General features: G+C 33.6%; 2 protein-coding genes across 3 annotated transcripts; one reads left to right on the forward strand and one right to left on the reverse strand.

The window, feature by feature from the left end:
- Positions 1 to 6,017: 6,017 nt before the first annotated feature.
- On the forward strand, positions 6,018 to 9,548 carry LOC125845528 (FT-interacting protein 7). Its single transcript, XM_049525052.1, has one exon. It carries the CDS (start codon positions 6,139 to 6,141, stop codon positions 9,211 to 9,213), a length of 3,075 nt encoding a protein of 1,024 aa, XP_049381009.1. The 5' UTR covers positions 6,018 to 6,138; the 3' UTR covers positions 9,214 to 9,548.
- Positions 9,549 to 9,623: 75 nt separating this feature from the next.
- On the reverse strand, positions 9,624 to 18,239 carry LOC125845529 (uncharacterized). 2 transcript variants are annotated; one of them, XM_049525053.1, is made up of 11 exons: positions 17,971 to 18,239; positions 17,815 to 17,853; positions 15,476 to 15,567; positions 14,031 to 14,280; positions 13,738 to 13,857; positions 13,587 to 13,662; positions 12,250 to 12,458; positions 11,985 to 12,093; positions 11,258 to 11,350; positions 10,731 to 10,891; positions 9,624 to 10,295 (listed from the first exon to the last, which is right to left on the reverse strand). In XM_049525053.1, exons 1-11 carry the CDS (start codon positions 18,139 to 18,141, stop codon positions 9,747 to 9,749), a joined length of 1,869 nt encoding a protein of 622 aa, XP_049381010.1. In that variant the 5' UTR covers positions 18,142 to 18,239; the 3' UTR covers positions 9,624 to 9,746. The 2 variants fall into 2 exon arrangements, with proteins under 2 accessions (XP_049381010.1, XP_049381011.1); XM_049525054.1 differs by having other exon boundaries at positions 15,453 to 15,567; positions 17,971 to 18,218.
- Between the last annotated feature and the right edge of the window lie 752 nt (positions 18,240 to 18,991).

Raw genomic sequence — 18,991 nt, forward strand, 5'->3', positions numbered from 1 at the left:
ATGTAACCACTCATGTAACCAAAACCATAAGAGATCCACCCGATTGTTACCAGATTTCTCTACACCTCAAGGACTACGATTTCGTCTAAATCTGGACAAGGTTGGAAAAATCCAAATATTGTGAAAAAGTTTTCCGGCCCCAAATTTTCCCTCGCTGGATTTTCTATAACGACGGGAACGGGTCATTACAGTAACGGATGTATAGTATGATTATGATATAAGACTATAGCAATAGGACCATTTAAAATACTAGAAACGAATAAAAACTAAAGGCATAATATATGAATATGTCATTTAATTTGGTCACATATTTGTATTTTCTATTTTTGTGTATATACAAGTGAACACTTAAATTCGTTGAACAAGTAGACATACACATCATACATGACATAATAGGCATCTCACGGGGCATTATACAGACCAGTTCAAGTGTATTTCACGTGAACTGTCATTTAATATGTGTGTGTCTATCTGTTCAATTTTATATAAGAAGTGTTTACTTATGCACATAAAAAAATGATAGATACAGATATGATCTGAATCCAAGTTAAATGAAACGTTTATGTGGTAATTAGAGGTCATGTCAAAGCTAGTTGGATGTCAATTATATCTCATCCGATCCCATTTTAATTTTGAGGTACATTATTGTTTTCTTAGTGTTAGGGAAAAAGGAATTAGAAATATAACTTAAGTGAAAAAGGGCTTAATTATGGTACAAGTACACTTAAGAAGAGGAAGTGATGGGAGTGATAATTGGGTAACTCATGTCACTACTTTTTTTTCACTCAGTGTTTGATATTCATAATGGAGTTCGAATAAATTTGGATTTGCGTTAGGAAGTCCATATTTGGGGGTAAAACTCTCTCTAACAAAAGGTACTCAAATCCAAAAAATTTAGTTAAAAATGAAAGAGTATTTACCACTTCGTCCCAACCTGATTGATAATTCATGTCACTACTTCATTGTCCTTTTTGAATGAGAATGATTCTAAAGTGAAGGGAGAAGATACTCTTTAGCAATTTCACTTTTTAAAAAAAGTAAGAATATGTGGATCTACTTATAATAGTGCAATCAAATAAAGGAAGAAACATAAATAAAGTGAATGATAAAAGGAAAAAAAGTAGGATTTAATTTACAACTATAGTAGTTTTTCATCATTTTATTCTTTCTTCCTTTGCAGGCTCCAATAACTCAAAACTTCACATCAAATGTATCTTTGTCTACACAAAGGCAAGGCCAATTTTTAATAACGAATATACTTCTTAGTTCTTACAAATGGTACTATATACTAAAGAGTTTCTGATTCTTTTTGTAAAAAAAATAAAATATATTCAATGAGGATTCCTCCTACATTCTTTTTGTAATTTTTGTTATTGAAAATGACTGCAATGATACATCTATCCAAGAATAATTAGTATAATTTAACAATAGTTGTAATAGGAAAAAGTAAGCATATTTTAAAGGTGTAAATAAATCACAAAATAAAGTCAATACTAATGTTGTCAATAAGAAACAATAGTAATAGAAATAATAATAATTAAACATTAATGAATAATTATTACTCTTTTTCATTTAGTTGTTCACTTTATTAAATAAAAAAAATATTAATTCTTCCTATATTATGTACCCTTGCAATTATTATTTTTAAAAAGTGATCATATTTGTTTGTAAAATTCCCAAGAAATATTTTAAGAGAGTGAATTAGTGAAATTATCTTATTATTTATGATTTCTTAAACACAATATAAAATGAAAAATAATCCACTAATATAAAGCGGAAAGAGTACGCTAATTTGAAGAAAAAAAATAGTCAAACGTATGAAAGTAATCGTCTATTGTCTTCTTTTGTGTCATATAAGTGATTAATTTATTTCAGAAAAATATTTAACCACAAGATATGTACATGTAAATTGAAGTGTACCCATTTAGAGGAGCAATGAAAGTGATAATACAAACATAAACTTAAAGAGAAATTTTTCTATCATTTGTCTGTTGACATTTGACTCCCCTTGTATTATTTTAATTTCTATAAAATAAAGAAGAAAAACAGAAAAGTATAGTGTTTGGTTAATCAACAACCTTTGTAGTGATAGCTATGTTCATTAGAGGATAATGGACGCTCCTAACACCTTTTGAAAAGTAAAGAAAATGCTTTTTCACCTATAATAATAAATTAATGACGTTACATCTTTTTCACTCACTTTATTATATATTAAATCAATAAATACATAACGAATAATTTTTATATATAATTTTGTCATATAGCTGTTTTTGTATGTATTTTAATTTCAAAATTTATTTAATCAATGATATATTTATGTGAAATTGAAAATTGAGTTAGTAAAGTTGAATTATTTGTACCTAATTTAAAAAGATACGATAGTTTTTCTCTTGCTATATATATTAACAATTTATATATTTTTTGTATTTAATCATAGGTTTTTGGATTTTCGTCTTACTTTTTTGAATTGTGTACATGGTATCCTAGTTTTTATTTTTATTTTTGATTTTTCGTCTCGTCCAGTGTCTGATATCCATATTAAAGTCTTACTAATTTGATTTGCATTAGGTAGGGCCTATTTGGGGAGAGCGCTTCCTATCAAAGATTTTTTCATACTTAGGACTCAAACTCGAGCTTTTGATTAAAGGAGAAACAATCTCATCCACTGCACCACATCCTTTGATGGTAACATCCCAACTTTTAAACATGCAGAAAAAAAGAAGACAGGTGACTATTTCAAAAATTAATTTATGAACAAAAAATGTTTTCAATAATCAAAGGATGATTAAGGGGTCAAGTTCAACGCACGCTACTTTTTTGCTTCACAAATAAGATTTATTTGTTCTATTGGTATAAATTCGTAATATAGATTAGAAAGAGAGAGAAATATATTTTAAAAAGAATAAAAAAAAATAAAGATTTAATTTAGAGGGTAACATTAATTGAAGAAATTTTAAGGGCAAAACAACATCAAGGTGTGTACCTTAATACTTGCAACAAAATTATTTGTTGTTGATTTTGCTGTCGAAACGAATTGCTCCAGATCCCTCTTTGAATCACAAGGAAACGAAGAGTATTCTTGTTCACGAACTAAGTGTTTGTATATGTGTCGATTGAATATTGACACTTTTGGTTTTCTCTGTTTTTCTTTTCACTGATTTTCAACATATATCAAAGTTACTCCTACTAGGAGCCTTTTAAGGGGATGTTGAACGATTACTTTGTAACTTTCCCTCCTATCCTTTTAAAAAGATTATCCATTTAATTAATTAATTTAATATTTGTTATTTAAAGTGGTAAAATATGTTTTGACTTTTAAATTAATATTCGAGGAAGAAGATAATTTTCATCCGAAATATGATATCTCACTTTGCAATACAAATGAACACTCCAAAATATAGTTAACAACTAAAAATTACAAAAAATAATAAATTAGCAATATTTAGAAAATATCATATAAAATTAAAAAAAATGTTGAATAATAAAAAATTAATAATATGGTGGATTAAAAAAATATAATTTACATAAATCTCATAGTGTTAAGAACTAATTACATTATTTCCGTACTATTTTTCAAATTACGAGAATCCCTTAAAATTTTTGACTTCCGATATATCACTGGACTTCTGGATACATCAGCAGACATCGATATACATAGGGGAGGGATATATTCGAGAGGGGAGGGATGTATCAAAGAGGGGATACATAGGGGAGTGATGTATTAGAGAGGGGGAAATGTATCTGAGAGGGAAGGGATGTATCAAAGGAGAGGGATGTATCTGAGAGAAGAAATGTATCATCGAGAAAGGAGTATTGTATTTGAGAGAAAATTTTTGAAAATTTTTAAATGATAATTTTTTTAAAAAATTATAATAAAATAAGATGCGTATTTAGCTAAATTTTTTCATTAAAAAGGCAGAGGTGTTGCTCAACTTTAAATGTCTCATAAGTCTTGTCCTACTAGGTAGTGCGTTTTGAAATGTAGACGTCCACTTTTGGGTACTAAAGTTTCAACATCCTCAAATTTAATGAATAATTGAAACAAAATGCTTTTCCTCATTTTGTCTTTCTTTTTTCACTTAAGGGGTCATTTGATAGAATGTATCATAAGAAAGAATGTGTTGATATATATTTTAGTTATGTGTATTAAGGTGTGTATTATTAAAATATAAAAAAATATGATATTAATAATTTATGACTCAATTGCCTTTCAAAAATTTTTATTTTTTTCACTATATTTGTGAAAGGTATCTTTGTAAATAAATCTTTTTAAAAAATTATGCAATAAATACTATTTTTAATACGCTAGACCGAAACAAAATAATGTATTTAAAATAATTCCTACATAATAAATGCAAGTATAATCAATACAAGCATTATTAATACATATTATCAAATATTATTATTATTATTATTATACTCCATATAAAAAAAACTCCTTTGTTTGATAGTTATACACGCAAGAATGATAATTCTGCAAATCATTGGCTGATAAATAATATTATAAAAATCATCAAATTCTCCCCTTTATTCTATGCATTGTCCACTTTATCCTTATTATGTGTAATATCTTTTTATATTATATTAATTTATTTTTTAACTTAGGTATTTATAACTTTTTCTGTAAGTTCATTAACATTATAAGTAGAATAATTTTTTTATGAATTTGTCAAAAAAATTAATGTTATTTCAATATAATATGCATTAAACGCGTAAATATGTATGTATAGGTATATTTTTGTCTTTCTTTACTTTCTACTTCATGCATTTCATATAACTTGATCCCTTCCTAATATAATGCTCCTTACAAAAATTTAACTAGAGATGTAATTTACTAAACTTACATTATTAGTAGTGCTTTGAAACTTTAATTTGAGTATTACTATTTTATGTAGTTATTTAATATTAAGGGTAGAAATAAAAAAATATTTGAAAACTCTTTCGATCTCATTAGTTGGACAAGTAAATTAAAAAAATTATTTTTAGAAGGGAAAATTGTATGAAATAGTAAACTATTAATACAAATTAAATGTTATAGCCATAGTTTATTTTATTTGTAATTCGCAGCAAATATCCCATTTTCTTGCCATCTGATTTGGTATACAATTAGCCATTTTCGGTATACAATTAGTCATTTTATACATTTCGGTATAAAATGTGCTTGTGTTTGTATAAAACTAGAGAAAATTGTATATACAAATACAAATACAAATACATATATTTTCATCTTATACACTTATAATTATACAAATACAGATCTTATTATACAAATTACAATGTATAAATGAATTTATACAAAACTGAACAATTTGTATAAAACTGGATGTATCTAGCGAATTATACAAATCAAAAACTCCATAGCAAACATAAAATTTGCTATTGAGCACAATTATGCAAACTATAGCTATAACATACAAATATGATTTTTATGTTTGATATATGTGAAAGTTGTTCTTTTTAGAATGAGGGTCAAGTAATATAAACGTCCGAAAAATTCTCTATTATCTATATAAATAAACAAGTTTTGATTGACATTAATAGAGTATTACATAAATTATAGTTTAAAATAATTTAAACCTAAAAAATATAATCCTAAAAATTTGATCTTAATTGAATTAATTATTTTATATTTTCTACATCAAAGTATATTTGTATAGCTATTATTCTCTGTTATCTTTACTTGTGTAAATAAATATTAGTAGTATTTTGATTAGGGTATCAAAAACATTGAACTTTTTAACTTCCAAATTAGAATTGCCATTTAGTTCATCTTAAGTTTCCTTATAAACCCCAAAAATGACTTCCAAGAAACTATTGCATATACTTTTTGCTTTTTTTTTTCTTTTGTTTGTGTTTGTGTGTGTGTCACTATTTTGAATCAGAAAGAGATATACTACAAACACCAAACACTTTGATAGGGCCCCCCTCCCCACCCCACCCCCACCCCTTCCACTTTCCACCAAAATTTAACACTCTAATTCCTAGGCCCCTACCCCAACCCCCACTGTAATATCTCCTTCACCGCCTGCCCTTCTTCTCCATCATTCTCCATTTTCCTTCAATTCTACTCTATACACCTACTTGGCCTCAAAAAACAACACTTTTTTTTTTCTGTCTATAGTTTCTTGATTATCTTCAATGGCTAAGTTAATTGTAGAAGTTCTTGATGCAAGTGATCTGATGCCTAAAGATGGACAAGGTTCAGCAAGTCCTTTTGTTGAAGTAGATTTTGATGAGCAACGTCAAAGAACTCAAACTAAAAACAAAGATCTCAACCCTCAATGGAATGAAAAACTTGTTTTCAACATCAAGAATCCAAGAGACCTTGAAAATCAGACAATCTCTGTTTATGTTTATAATGACCAAAAACAGGGACACCACAAGAATTTTCTTGGTCGTGTTAAGATTTCTGGTGCTTTTATCCCCTTTTCTGATTCTGAAGCTTTAGTTCAGAGATACCCACTTGATAAAAGAGGAATCTTTTCACATATCAAAGGGGATATTGCTTTAAGAATCTATGCTGTTCTTGGTGGTGGTGTTGCTGATGTTCTTGGTGGTGGTGGTAATGTCATTCCGCCGTCGGTGACGGTGGAAACTGAGCAGCAGAATGTGAATAATGGTGAAGATAGAGCAACCCCTTTTACTCCATTTCAAGAAATTAACACCAACAACTTTGAAGAACAGTACATGAAGGAGGCTGAAATCAAGAAGAAGGATAAGAAGAAGAAGAAAGAACCAGAGGTAAGAACTTTTCATTCTATTCCTGCACCGGCGCCGGTGCCGGTGCCGGCGTCTGGTCCATCACCACCTCGGGTGGTGATAGAGAAAAGGGCTGATTTTGCAAAGGCTGGTGGACCAATGGCTAGCAATGTAATGCAGATGCAAATGGGTGGTGGTCCAAGGCCTGAATTTGGTTTAGTGGAAACAAGGCCACCTTTGGCTGCAAGAATGGGGTATTGGGGTAGAGATAAAACTGCTAGTACTTATGATTTGGTGGAACCAATGCATTTCTTGTATATTAATGTTGTTAAAGCTAGGGATCTTCCAGTTATGGATATATCAGGGAGTCTTGATCCTTATGTTGAGGTGAAACTTGGTAATTACAAAGGTGTTACAAGGCATTATGAAAAGAATCAATACCCTGTATGGAACAGTGTTTTTGCCTTCTCTAAAGAAAGACTGCAATCCAATTTGATTGAAGTTACTGTAAAAGATAAGGATTTTGGGAAAGATGATATTGTTGGCAAAGTTATGTTTGATATTGCTGAAGTCCCTCTTCGTGTTCCACCAGATAGTCCTTTAGCTCCACAATGGTACAGGTTGATCAATAAAAAAGGACAGAAGATTCCACAAGGTGAAATCATGCTTGCTGTTTGGATGGGAACTCAAGCTGATGAGGCTTTTCCTGAGGCTTGGCATTCTGATGCTCATATGGCTAGTCAACAAAATTTGGTTAATACGCGATCCAAAGTATATTTCTCACCTAAATTGTATTATCTAAGAGTTCATGTTATTGAAGCTCAGGATCTTCTACCATCAGATAGAAGCCGGATGCCCGAGGCTTATGCCAAGTTACAGCTTGGGCACCAGGGAAGGACTACCAAGCCCTCACCGATGAGACATATTAATCCGGTATGGAATGAGGAGCTAATGTTTGTTGCATCTGAGCCTTTTGAGGAGTATTTGATAATAGATGTCGTGGATAGAGTTGGACCAGGAAAAGATGAATTGATTGGCAGGGCTATGATATCATTTAAAAATATTCCAACCAGAGTTGATAACTCTAAGCTACCAGATGCTATATGGTTCAATCTTCTCAAGCCTTCTCATGCGGCAGATGATGACGAGAAGAAGAAAGAAGTGAAGTTCTCTAGCAAGATTCACCTTAGAATTTGGATAGATGCTGGTTACCATGTTCTTGATGAGTCCACACATTTTAGCAGTGATCTTCAACCATCATCAAAGTTCTTGAGAAAGCCGAGTATTGGACTTCTTGAATTAGGTATTCTCAGTGCCAAGAATCTGATGCCAATGAAGAGTAAAGAGGGTCGAATTACAGATTCATATTGTGTTGCTAAGTATGGGAATAAATGGGTTCGAACAAGAACACTCATTGACACTCTGGCTCCTCGATGGAACGAGCAGTTCTCTTGGGAAGTGTTTGATCCGTGTACCGTTGTCACCATTGGGGTCTTTGACAATTGTCACATCAATGGCAAAGATGATGCTAGAGATCAGAGAATTGGTAAGGTGAGAATTAGGTTATCGACTTTGGAAACTGATCGGATCTATACACATTTTTATCCATTGCTGGTTCTTACACCCTCTGGTTTAAGGAAACATGGAGAGCTTCATTTGGCCATAAGGTTCACTTGTACTGCTTGGGTGAACATGGTAGCACAATATGGTAGGCCATTGCTCCCGAAAATGCATTATGTGCAACCCATTTCCGTTAGGCATATTGATTGGTTGCGCCACCAGGCAATGCAGATAGTAGCTGCAAGGCTGGCCAGGGCTGAGCCACCTCTTAGAAGGGAGGTTGTTGAGTATATGCTGGATGTGGATTACCATATGTTCAGCCTCAGAAGAAGCAAAGCTAATTTCTTTCGCATAATGGGACTGCTTTCTGGGATTTCGGCAGTTCATGGATGGTTTAATGGGATTTGCAATTGGAGAAACCCTTTGACGACTATCCTTGTCCATGTGCTCTTCTTGATATTGATTTGCTATCCAGAACTCATTTTGCCAACAATTTTCCTGTACCTGTTTGTAATTGGCTTGTGGAACTACAGGTTTAGGCCTAGAGCTCCACCGCACATGGATGCTCGCCTTTCGCAAGCTGAAAATGCTCACCCAGATGAACTGGATGAAGAATTTGATACATTCCCTTCTTCCCGGCAAACAGACGTTGTAAGAGTGAGGTATGATCGACTGAGGAGTGTGGCTGGGAGAGTGCAAACTGTAGTTGGAGATTTGGCAACACAAGGTGAAAGGGCTCTTTCCATACTAAGCTGGCGGGATCCAAGGGCTACTGCTATATTTATAATCCTTGCATTGATCTGGGCTGTGTTTCTATATGTTACTCCATTCCAAGTAGTTGCAGTGCTCATAGGACTTTACTGGTTGCGCCATCCACGATTCAGGAGCAAGCTACCATCAGTACCTGTCAACTTCTTCAAGAGATTACCATCCAAGTCTGATATGCTTTTGTAAGATGCTGGTAAATTTCCACCTTATCTATGTATTCAAGTTGTAAAATAGAGAGATGGGTTCAGTGAATAAGTGGGGATAAAAGGCTGCTACACAAGACAAAAATGGAAGAGCAGTTTTCCTTGTTTCCCCACACCCCACAATCCCTACTTACATAATGCACGTTCCACATTCTTCAAGCTCCTGTATTAGATAACAAGTCGTTGTTTATTTTCTTGGTTGATATTGTAATCAATCTATGAGGTCGTAGAATATAGTTGTTTGTATCTGTTTAGATGTAAAAAGGAATTGCAAATTCAAAGCTGATAAGAATAGTGTTCCCATCTTTAATTCTCAAATTACTTTTTTTTCTGGTTACAAGAGAAAAAACGGCAGAGGAATTACTATTACAGCTAAGTGTGGATAGCACATGGTTGACACAAAATCTATCACATTACTGTCATAAAAACAAACCACAATGTCAAACTCTTGCAAGAGCGCATCTGCCCTCAACTTTGTGACTAGCAGAAAAAAGTAATTGAAGATACAAAAATGATTTACTTGGATGACAAACTCCTTGATCCAAGATTCAAAAATAGAGCTACTATTGTGAACAAGCTCAATAATATTCCACTAAGTAGAGCTATATCAACAAGACTCCAAGCGCTTCGGTGACTTAAATCCTGTATCTGCTTCTCCTTAGACTCTGAGCTAGTTAAGTCCATCTTTTTGGAAGACTGATTCTTACGATTCCTCAGAAACCATCCAATTAAGTTTCTGCTGCTAAGATCATCTTGATTAGGGTCATTCTTCAGCAGTGTTGTTGCTTCCCGAGTTGGACTTTGATTGCAGCAATCAGATGTTGCAGAGCAAGGTTCTTGCTCTTTTGAACAGGCACAAGCTTCTTCTGAAAGGGCGCATGGGGAGCACCTTTCATCAAAACTCCTGTGTGAGGGAACATCCTCGTTATTTTGGCAGAGGATCTCAATCACTTCTCCAAAGACTGACCATCTACCTACGGATGTTATTTTCACCATAGCGGAGGAACCCATCATGCTTTCTGGACCAATCACCAGGACCTGAATGTATCCCTTAGTGTGTCCCACCTAGACCATTGAGGAGAAAAAAGAGTTGCTCATGGGGATGAAGCTATTTGCATTTAACATGCAACATCATGCGATGGTCATTCAGGAATTTGAAATGCAGCAAGTATTATGAAATGCATATAGGAATTTGAGCAATATTGATTTTCTTTGTAGGGAAATTTACTTGCTTGTCACACACAGATGGAAGTAAGAGTAGGAGATTTGAGGCATGTGTATGATCAGAGTTTGTCTTTGCTGGTTGATCTTATAAAGACTAATTTGTGTTTCATAAACTTTCACCAACTATTATACTTTAAAATAAATGAATTTACTTAGAATATAGGAAACCCATCATGTCCCAGCAAAAAACTGCATCTAGATAGTTAAAGCTTTAGAAGAGTCGAAACAGCAATTATGAAACAGTAGCAGTTATCAGATATCTGGCTCTCTACTTACCAAATGAATCCCATCTGAAGCTATGTCAGTAATCCATATCCTCTCTACTTTGCCTTCCACTCCAGTATATGGAGTAAAGGACTCAAATACAGCAGTTAATTCACGACTACGTTGCTTCACCACATTACTAGGAACCTTCTTCATCCTTGCAGCAGGAGTGCCTGACATAGATTTGTGATAAACAGAAGTACCAATTTAATCCATTAAGCAGGTTATTGAATATCAGTCTATGACAATAGATGACTGGATATGCCTGTATAAGTGCATTTAGTTCCAAATTATTGCATATAACCTGATAGCAAGCAAGTAATTGAGAAATTTGAAATCCATGCATCACAGGATGTACCACTAAAGAAAGCTTCACATCCCTCACTTGTAGATGCAATAACTAGAGCTTTTTGCTATAGTTCTTTTCAGAGTGGATAAAGAGAAACAGGAAATCTTTTTTCCTTTATTTTCCAGAATGGTATATCTAGACAAATAACAATTGAAAAACTGAAAAACTGAAAAACTGAAAAAAAGCATACCGGGCCTAGGATAGAACTGTGATATATGAACTTGAGCAAGCTTGTAGTCCTTAATAAGGTCAACTGTCTGAGCAAAATCTTCATCAGTTTCACCTGCAATGCAAGGACAGATCATCACGCTTGGTGCAAGGTCTTTCCAGCAGCAGAATTGATCAAAACAAATCTTGGTCCAAGGCTAAACTCTTGATGATTTGGCAAAATCATAATAAAATCAAAATATTGCAGAATATTTCAGACCGGAAGTCTGAAGAGTGGCTCTAACACAATGAGCAGTAAAGCAACTGCCAATTTTGATACTTTAGAATATCTGACAATAGAATATGAGCAAAAAACAAACAAATGGAATAATTTACCCTTTTTACAGTAGTTATGAGGGTTATAAATCAACCTTGTTTTTTTTAATAAAAGGAGAAAGAGAACTGTTTCATTTCCTTGTTCAGAAAAAAAATCCTATTCTAAAATCATGCTTCAGTTTAATTGATTCCAACGGGGAGGGGACTTCGGAGTTCGTACAGTGGAAGACTAAGCTTCTAACCTATGTTGCTCGGCCTAAATGTGGGCGAGTGCGTGTTGGATCCTCCAATATCGAATTTTTGGATGATCCGCCACAGGTACGGCAACATTTTTAGAGAGTCCAAGCAAATAGCTTCTAACTTGTGCAGACAAAAATCAAGTCTACATACTCATTTGACAACATCTTACTAGGCAGCAAGATGTGCAGACATACCAGGAAATCCACAAATTATATCTGTTGCAATCTGCATCCCAGGGACCAGTTCCATTAATGTATCCACCACTTTCCTGAACTCACCCACAGTGTATTCACGGTTCATTGCCTGAAATTGACGAACAGAGAAAAGAGAGATTTATGATAAACAATTTTGTGGCGATAACATTACTTAACGAGAGCGAGCATAGGGCCTATTTCACAAGGGTTGTCCAAAAGCAAAAAGAAAGTTAATGTCAATTAATATTATGTAATTCAAACTTACACTCAAGATTGAATCACTACCCGACTGAACTGGCACATGAAGAAAAGAATACACACATGGATGACATAAGACATCAGCTATTTCCTTCAAGTGCTCAAGAATATAAGGAGGATTGGTCATCCCAATTCGGAGCATTGTACTTCCATTCAAAGGAAGCTCTGCAACTATAGCATTCAGTAGAATAGGAAGATTAACTCCAATGTCACGACCTGCAAAATTGAGAAACACACAAGTGCTTTACATTCTTGATAGACTAGGCCTCATTTGTTTGCACTTAATGGTTCATATGTTAAGTGCACTAATTTACATTGAGATTTAAGCACTTGGTCTAAATAGGTCTTAATCATTAAGATCTTAAACAAAGTGTTAATAGCATTTTTTAAGTGAATACTTTTCACCACCACTCTATCCACACCACAACCACCAGCCACCACCTTCCCACCAATCACCTTTGTCATCACAACCACCACTACGATCAGTCGTTACCACACTTACCACCTCCACTGTCACTGCCACCACCGTTTATTTTTATTAATCAAATAATGATTTTATTGTATTAAATTTATATTTTATTATATTTAATTACTTTTTTTTAATTTGAATTATATATATATTTTTTTGAGAATGGTAAAGTTAATTTGAATTATATATTTATTATGTTTAAAAATAAACAAATTATGTACATTCAAAAGTTGAAAAACAAACAGTTTTAATCATTTAGTTTTCAGATCTAGAAAAAACATCTTAATCATTTAGATGTCTTAATCTTAATGCAAATAAATGGAGCCCAAGCCTATTAGGCTTGTGCCCTACACTTAAATATGTCACAAGACTAGCATTATCGCCAACTATTGCTTTTCTAGCATTCACAACTTGAGTGTATTGCCAATACTACTGTAGTAACTAAATCAAGATAATATTACAAAGTGACTCGAGAAAACTAGGTAAACTAAAAGGACACAAGTTTAAAACATGTTCAATTTTTTGTTTACTAGTGCTCAATAATTGTTACTCCCTCCATTATAAAAAGAACAACATTATTTCCCTATTAGTCTGATCCAAAAAAATGAAACCATACTAAATCTGAAAACAACTTAACTTGAATTTCCCATTTTTACTTTAATGATAAGCTTTTATAGCCACACAAATGTTATGACATGTTTAAGACCAGAAGTTTCAATAAGTCTTACAACCACACAAATGTTATGACATAATTATGACCACAAGTTTCAAGAAATAAAATGGAAGAGTGCCCCCCCCCCCCCCCCCCCCTATCTANNNNCCCTATCTATTTCTTCCAAAGGTAAAATGAATAAAACAAAAACTTAAAAATTTACCATATGCCCCGGTGTCTTCACTACTCAGCCAGATCTCCCTCACTCCATCAGCAATGACATTTTTGACTCGGCCCACCTAAATTCAGATTCTAAATCAAAAAGCTAGAAAACTCAAAAAATAGATTTTCCTACTCTTATATGGAGAACTTACAAGGCTGTCAACTGTGTAACTTCCTAAATGACCACGGGCATGCTTCGTCTTGCAATAAGTACAAGCACCTAAACAACCAACATTTATTGGAAGAATCTCAACAAACTTGTTCTTTCGGACCTGTAAGATATATTCCAAATGGTTTAGGTAGAAAATAATTGAGAGGGACCAATATATGAGAGCTGATGTTTAATGTAATAAATCAAAGCTGGTCATAAACTCAAAACGGATATTTTCTATTGTTTGATAAAGTTTTCAACTCAAATAAATAGAAAATATATTTCAAATTGCACCTTTGGAAGATCAAGTGCTGGTAATGTCTTCCGGGTTAGTAGCCGAACTTCGTGACCTTTCAAAGTCTCTTCCACAACCTCAACCACACGGTCAATCTGCTGAACTCCTACTATACTAACTCCTTCCAGCTCTTTCAGATTACGGCTTCCTTGAGGAACACAACCTGCTACTACCAATGGCTTTTTTGCACTTCTTCCTTTACTTATAATAGTATCCATCGCAGACTGACTAGGAGATTTGACTGTGCATCTACATCATATGAGAGAATATTAGCTGAAACCCTAAAATTAGTTAGCAAATAATACAGACGTATTCCATTTAGAAGCCTGAGCTACAGTAGACAGATTCTCACTAGCAGACAGCAAAACCTGCTAAGCTTATATGCATGCATGAAAACCTCTTCTTAGACATATGTTTAAGTTTTGTGCATGATATTTGCACTAGCATAATGACCCCTAGTTTTGCGAGTAAGCATAAAATTCATAAAAAACAAGAATCAAAAAAGGTGGATAACAGATGGTGCATACATTTGCATTGACATGAAAACTAAAAAGAGTGTGACTTAAATCAAACCCAAGGCAAGAGTGGACCCTGTATTTGTGGAAAAACATCAATAACATGATCATTTTTTGATATCCTTATCCCCAAAATCCACCATTACCAAGGAGTCAACAGTGGCCTCTTCTCCCACTTTGCTTCTTGGTGACTCAAGTTTGCAACCTTGTGGTGGAAGTGGAGTGTACTTACCATTGGAGCAACCTCACTTGTCAACACCAATAACATGATTCGAGTACAAAAAAATGTGCTGACTACATCATTATTAAATGCGATCATTTTCTCTTAAAACAATGGAGCGATGCAAACCAGAGTCATCCCTTCTTATGAGCGATTTAAAAGAAGCGAGCAAATTGTTCTCTGTTCTTTCTTAAAGCCTCTAGGGTTGTTATTTTTTGCGGTTTTCGCTTTTAAAGACACTAACCATTTCTTTGTGCGCAAGCTGGCCCAAACATCACTGAAAAAGAAAACACTGGCTGGTACATAATTACACACACACACACACACACACACACACACACATATATATATATAATTCTTAAAGAAAATTTCCTGACTCCATTGATCCGCCATTCCAAAAAAGAAAAACTTGACATTTAGATACACCATCCACATCAATTCAAATTCGTTACAAAGAGAAACCTCTGTTCCAAAGAGATGGTTATTGCTGGGATGGAAATAAGGAAAAAAGGGCATTTCACTTGGTGAAGACGAAATAGATGCAGAGTAGCAAAGAAACCAGAAGCCATGAGCTGTAAGCCTCTTAACAAATATTTGTTTTTAGCTATGCAAAATTTCAACTTACAGATTGAAACTAAGCAAGGCTTCCTTATTTCAAGATAAAAATGAAAGACAAATACACATACTGAAAAGAGGAAAAACGTCTCACGTATTTATCATCCATAGGTCTGCCTCATCAGGGTTATCACTCAGAGCATAACCAAACGCTGAAAGCTGACCAGCCATATATTCGGAATCACTCTGCAGAATCAGGAAATAAGACAATCAAGCAAATGTAAAAGGAACTTATATTTAGTTACAATAGCTTAGCTAAATAGATGCAGGGGCCTCTAGCCTCTTAGAAATGGTCCACCTAAGTGGTCCTATATAATTTCTAGCTTTTAGTTTGCTAGCTTATTGCCTCTGATCAAGTGAAATGATATCTTATTTTGCTACTACCAGCCACTTAAACAGCATGAAGCTTTTTCCAGATATCAGCTGATCAAGCATAATATTATTACTCTTTTGTAGAAGGCAAAAATATTCTGTAACTATCCTTAGTAGGCGACCCCTTAAAAGTTTCTTCCTTATTTCTCAACAAAACGCCTGTTTTATAATATAAAGATTCATGAACTTCAATAGGTACCTTAGCCTAAAATCAACTCCCCGTGTTGCAAATTTTCTGACAAATTCTATTTGAAGTTTTATAATGTTTGACACCATTTTATGTGTATACAATTTTCAAGAATTCAAACTAATTAATCTATTCAAATTAAAACTTTGTTGTGATGCTCTCTCTACCAAACAAACTTCTCAACCATCACGTTAATATTGTTCTTCTACTATCACTATTTTTTGTGGTATTTGACAAACATGATTTAGGTGTAATTGCACATAGAGGGTGTTTGGGTTGACTTTTTAAACATAGCTTATTAGTTAAAAGCTAAAAGTCATAAGTTGGGAATAACCCAATTTTTAGCTTTTAGCTTATTTTTGTACTTTTCTGGCCTAAAAGCCAGTGCTTAAAAGTACCTTATATCTTTCCCAAACACTACAAAAAGTAGGAAAAGAGCTTAAAAATAAAAATAATTAAAATAAGTCAATCCAAACACCCTCTTACATTATCAATCATGTCTAGTCAAATAACATAAGAAATGAATAAAAAGGAGTATCTTACTTCTTTAAATTCATCCTCTACAGATTTTCTGCTTTTCATAGCTGCACTGTACTATCTTAGTATTGTGCTTCACTAATAAAATTACCTTTACTAATTAAAAAAAACTGCTTATATTATCTCTTTTTTCAGTGTTATCAAAAGCAAAATACGCAAAACAGCTCCAAGGTTCTTGGGGCTTTAAACGCAAATAAAGTGTGGGCTTTAATTTAAAAAAAACGAGCAATGGAAGAAAAAATACAAATACATATGTTGAGTCCAAGACTAATAATTATATGCATGAATCACAAATACATGAGCAAGGAATTTTTTTAAAGAAAAAGATAAAGAGAAATAACAATTGTTAAGTGTTGCCTCTTCAGAAGAGGCTCATTGGCAAGAAAAAGTATGCCTTCAAACCTTGGTGACAACACTGAAGGGCACAATAAGAGAGGCATATTGCTCAACACGTTTCGGGCCTCGCTTTAGGGCTTAAGCGCTCTTATTGATATTACTGTTTTTCTATACATTAGTAGCACCGTTAAGCCTGCTTTTTGTAATGTACTATTAGGGAACTCCAGGTTCTCTTTCAACAATCATAAAGCAGATTGTACACATAAATCCCAAGTCTTACTTGTTCAGAGAATCAAAACCCGCAATGTCCAACTAGTCTTGCTGAAATTTTAGAGCAGAACACAGAGCTTAGCAGATAAAAATAAGTAGGAAAATCATTATAATAATATATCTGTTAGTCCTCCTGGATTCTATTTCCTCACTACAAAAGATGCCACTTAGCTTTCTCCAAACTAGGAAAACCAAACCACGCTGCAAGGTCCTATACTCCTATATTTATACAATTCATTGTTTGGCATCTGAATTTATTTACCCTACAACTACAAGGATATCAAATTACAGAATCACACAATAAAGTCAATACCCGAGTGAGGACAGTAAAAGGAGACTTGAAACACTTTCGAGTCGAGATGGGGCTACACGAGGGATTTTTACCATGCTTGGGACTAGAGGAGCATTTAGGAATTTGAGGTATAGCTTGTAACGTAATAAGCATGAAACAACATCGATTTGCGTACACCGCACCCTCCTCAGACCCTACATGTTGGACTATAATGGGTATGTTGTTTTAATTGTTATTGTTGGGTTTCTTTACCCTCTTACGAAAAATACAAAATACATACTAATCCCAAGTATTTCTTTGCTTACAAGTCACATTTTGCAACAAGTCATTCTGAGAAAGTTGAAATTTAGATCAATAATAAGAACTACAAGGACATAGAGAAGTATCAAAACATCATCTTTTTATCAATACGTGCATAATTAAGCGAACATGATTGTACCTGATTATGAGAACATCCGAATGTCTTGATGTAAATAGTCTGCAACATTCGTATTCACACAAATAGATCATTATCAAACAAAATTACACAAGAGTAGCTACAAAATGTGTAAAAGGAGTTCTTCGAAGAATTTTTTTTTTTGAATGAATGAGAAACCTGAGTGCCAGGTATTTTAGGTGCAGGAGAGTCTTGGACTACTGTTAGCTTCGTTACACCGTTCTTTTTCCTTTGCTTTGGATTGACTCCAACGGCCGTCGGCACCGGTAACCGGAACCCTGGAGGTACTCCGGCCCCGTTACCCACCAGCAAATCTTCAATGTCTTCCATTTGTTCAGTAGTGCGTGAAAGAGAGATGGATTTGTGTAGAAGACGAGAAGCTCTAGGGGTTCGGACTTTGGGGTTCCTTTTTTAGGCCCAAGAAATCTGGGTTTTGTTTGCGACTGTTGATCCAAAACTTTGGCCCAAAGAGAAACCACTAAGATACAAAATAAAAAGGGGGAAAATAAGCAAATACCCCATAAAAGCAAAATAATTACAAATATATACCCTTTACATTCATACCCACTAAATAATTACACTATATACCCCCTTACTATTTTCACTTAACTGATTTAATCAATATCATATACTGTATTGGTATCATTAAGACAAATAATTTTGCTGAATTGATACTAAATCAATATATATATATATACTGTATTGGTATCATTAAGGCTGATAATTTTGCTGAATTGATATTAAGGCTGAAAATTTTGCTGAATTGATACTAAATCAGTATATATATATATATACACTCTTATAGTATTATTGTCTAATGAGTAATTTCTCAGAAATCTTAATGATACCACAACAATATACATATATACTCTTATAATATCATTGACTAATAAATAATTTCTGAACAAGAAATCTTAATGATACCAATACAGTATATATATACTAATTTAGTATCAGTTAAGCGAAATTATCAACCTTAATGATACCAGTACAATATATGACACTGCTTTAGTATCAGTTAAGCGAAAATTATCACCCTTAGTGAATATGGGGTATGGACTGTAATTATTTATGAGAGAATGTGTATTTCAAGAATTACTTTTGATTTGGGTATGAACTTGTAGTTACTTTGGATTTTATGGTCCATTTATGTAATTTTCCCAATAAAAAGTTAATCAAA

Source organism: Solanum stenotomum, chromosome 11, assembly GCF_019186545.1.
Source record: "Solanum stenotomum isolate F172 chromosome 11, ASM1918654v1, whole genome shotgun sequence".
In the NCBI taxonomy this organism is placed as follows: domain Eukaryota; kingdom Viridiplantae; phylum Streptophyta; class Magnoliopsida; order Solanales; family Solanaceae; genus Solanum; species Solanum stenotomum.

Coding starts and splice junctions, on each gene's coding strand:
- LOC125845528 (XM_049525052.1), top strand. CDS start 6,139: ATGGCTAAGTTAATTGTAGAAGTTCTTGATGCAAGTGATCTGATGCCT.
- LOC125845529 (XM_049525053.1), bottom strand. CDS start 18,141: ATGGAAGACATTGAAGATTTGCTGGTGGGTAACGGGGCCGGAGTACCT. Junction 12,094..12,249: donor GTAGTGATTCAATCTTGAGT/GTAAGTTTGAAT, acceptor CGTCAATTTCAG/GCAATGAACCGTGAATACAC. Junction 10,892..11,257: donor ACAGTTCTATCCTAGGCCCG/GTATGCTTTTTT, acceptor AATCTATGTCAG/GCACTCCTGCTGCAAGGATG.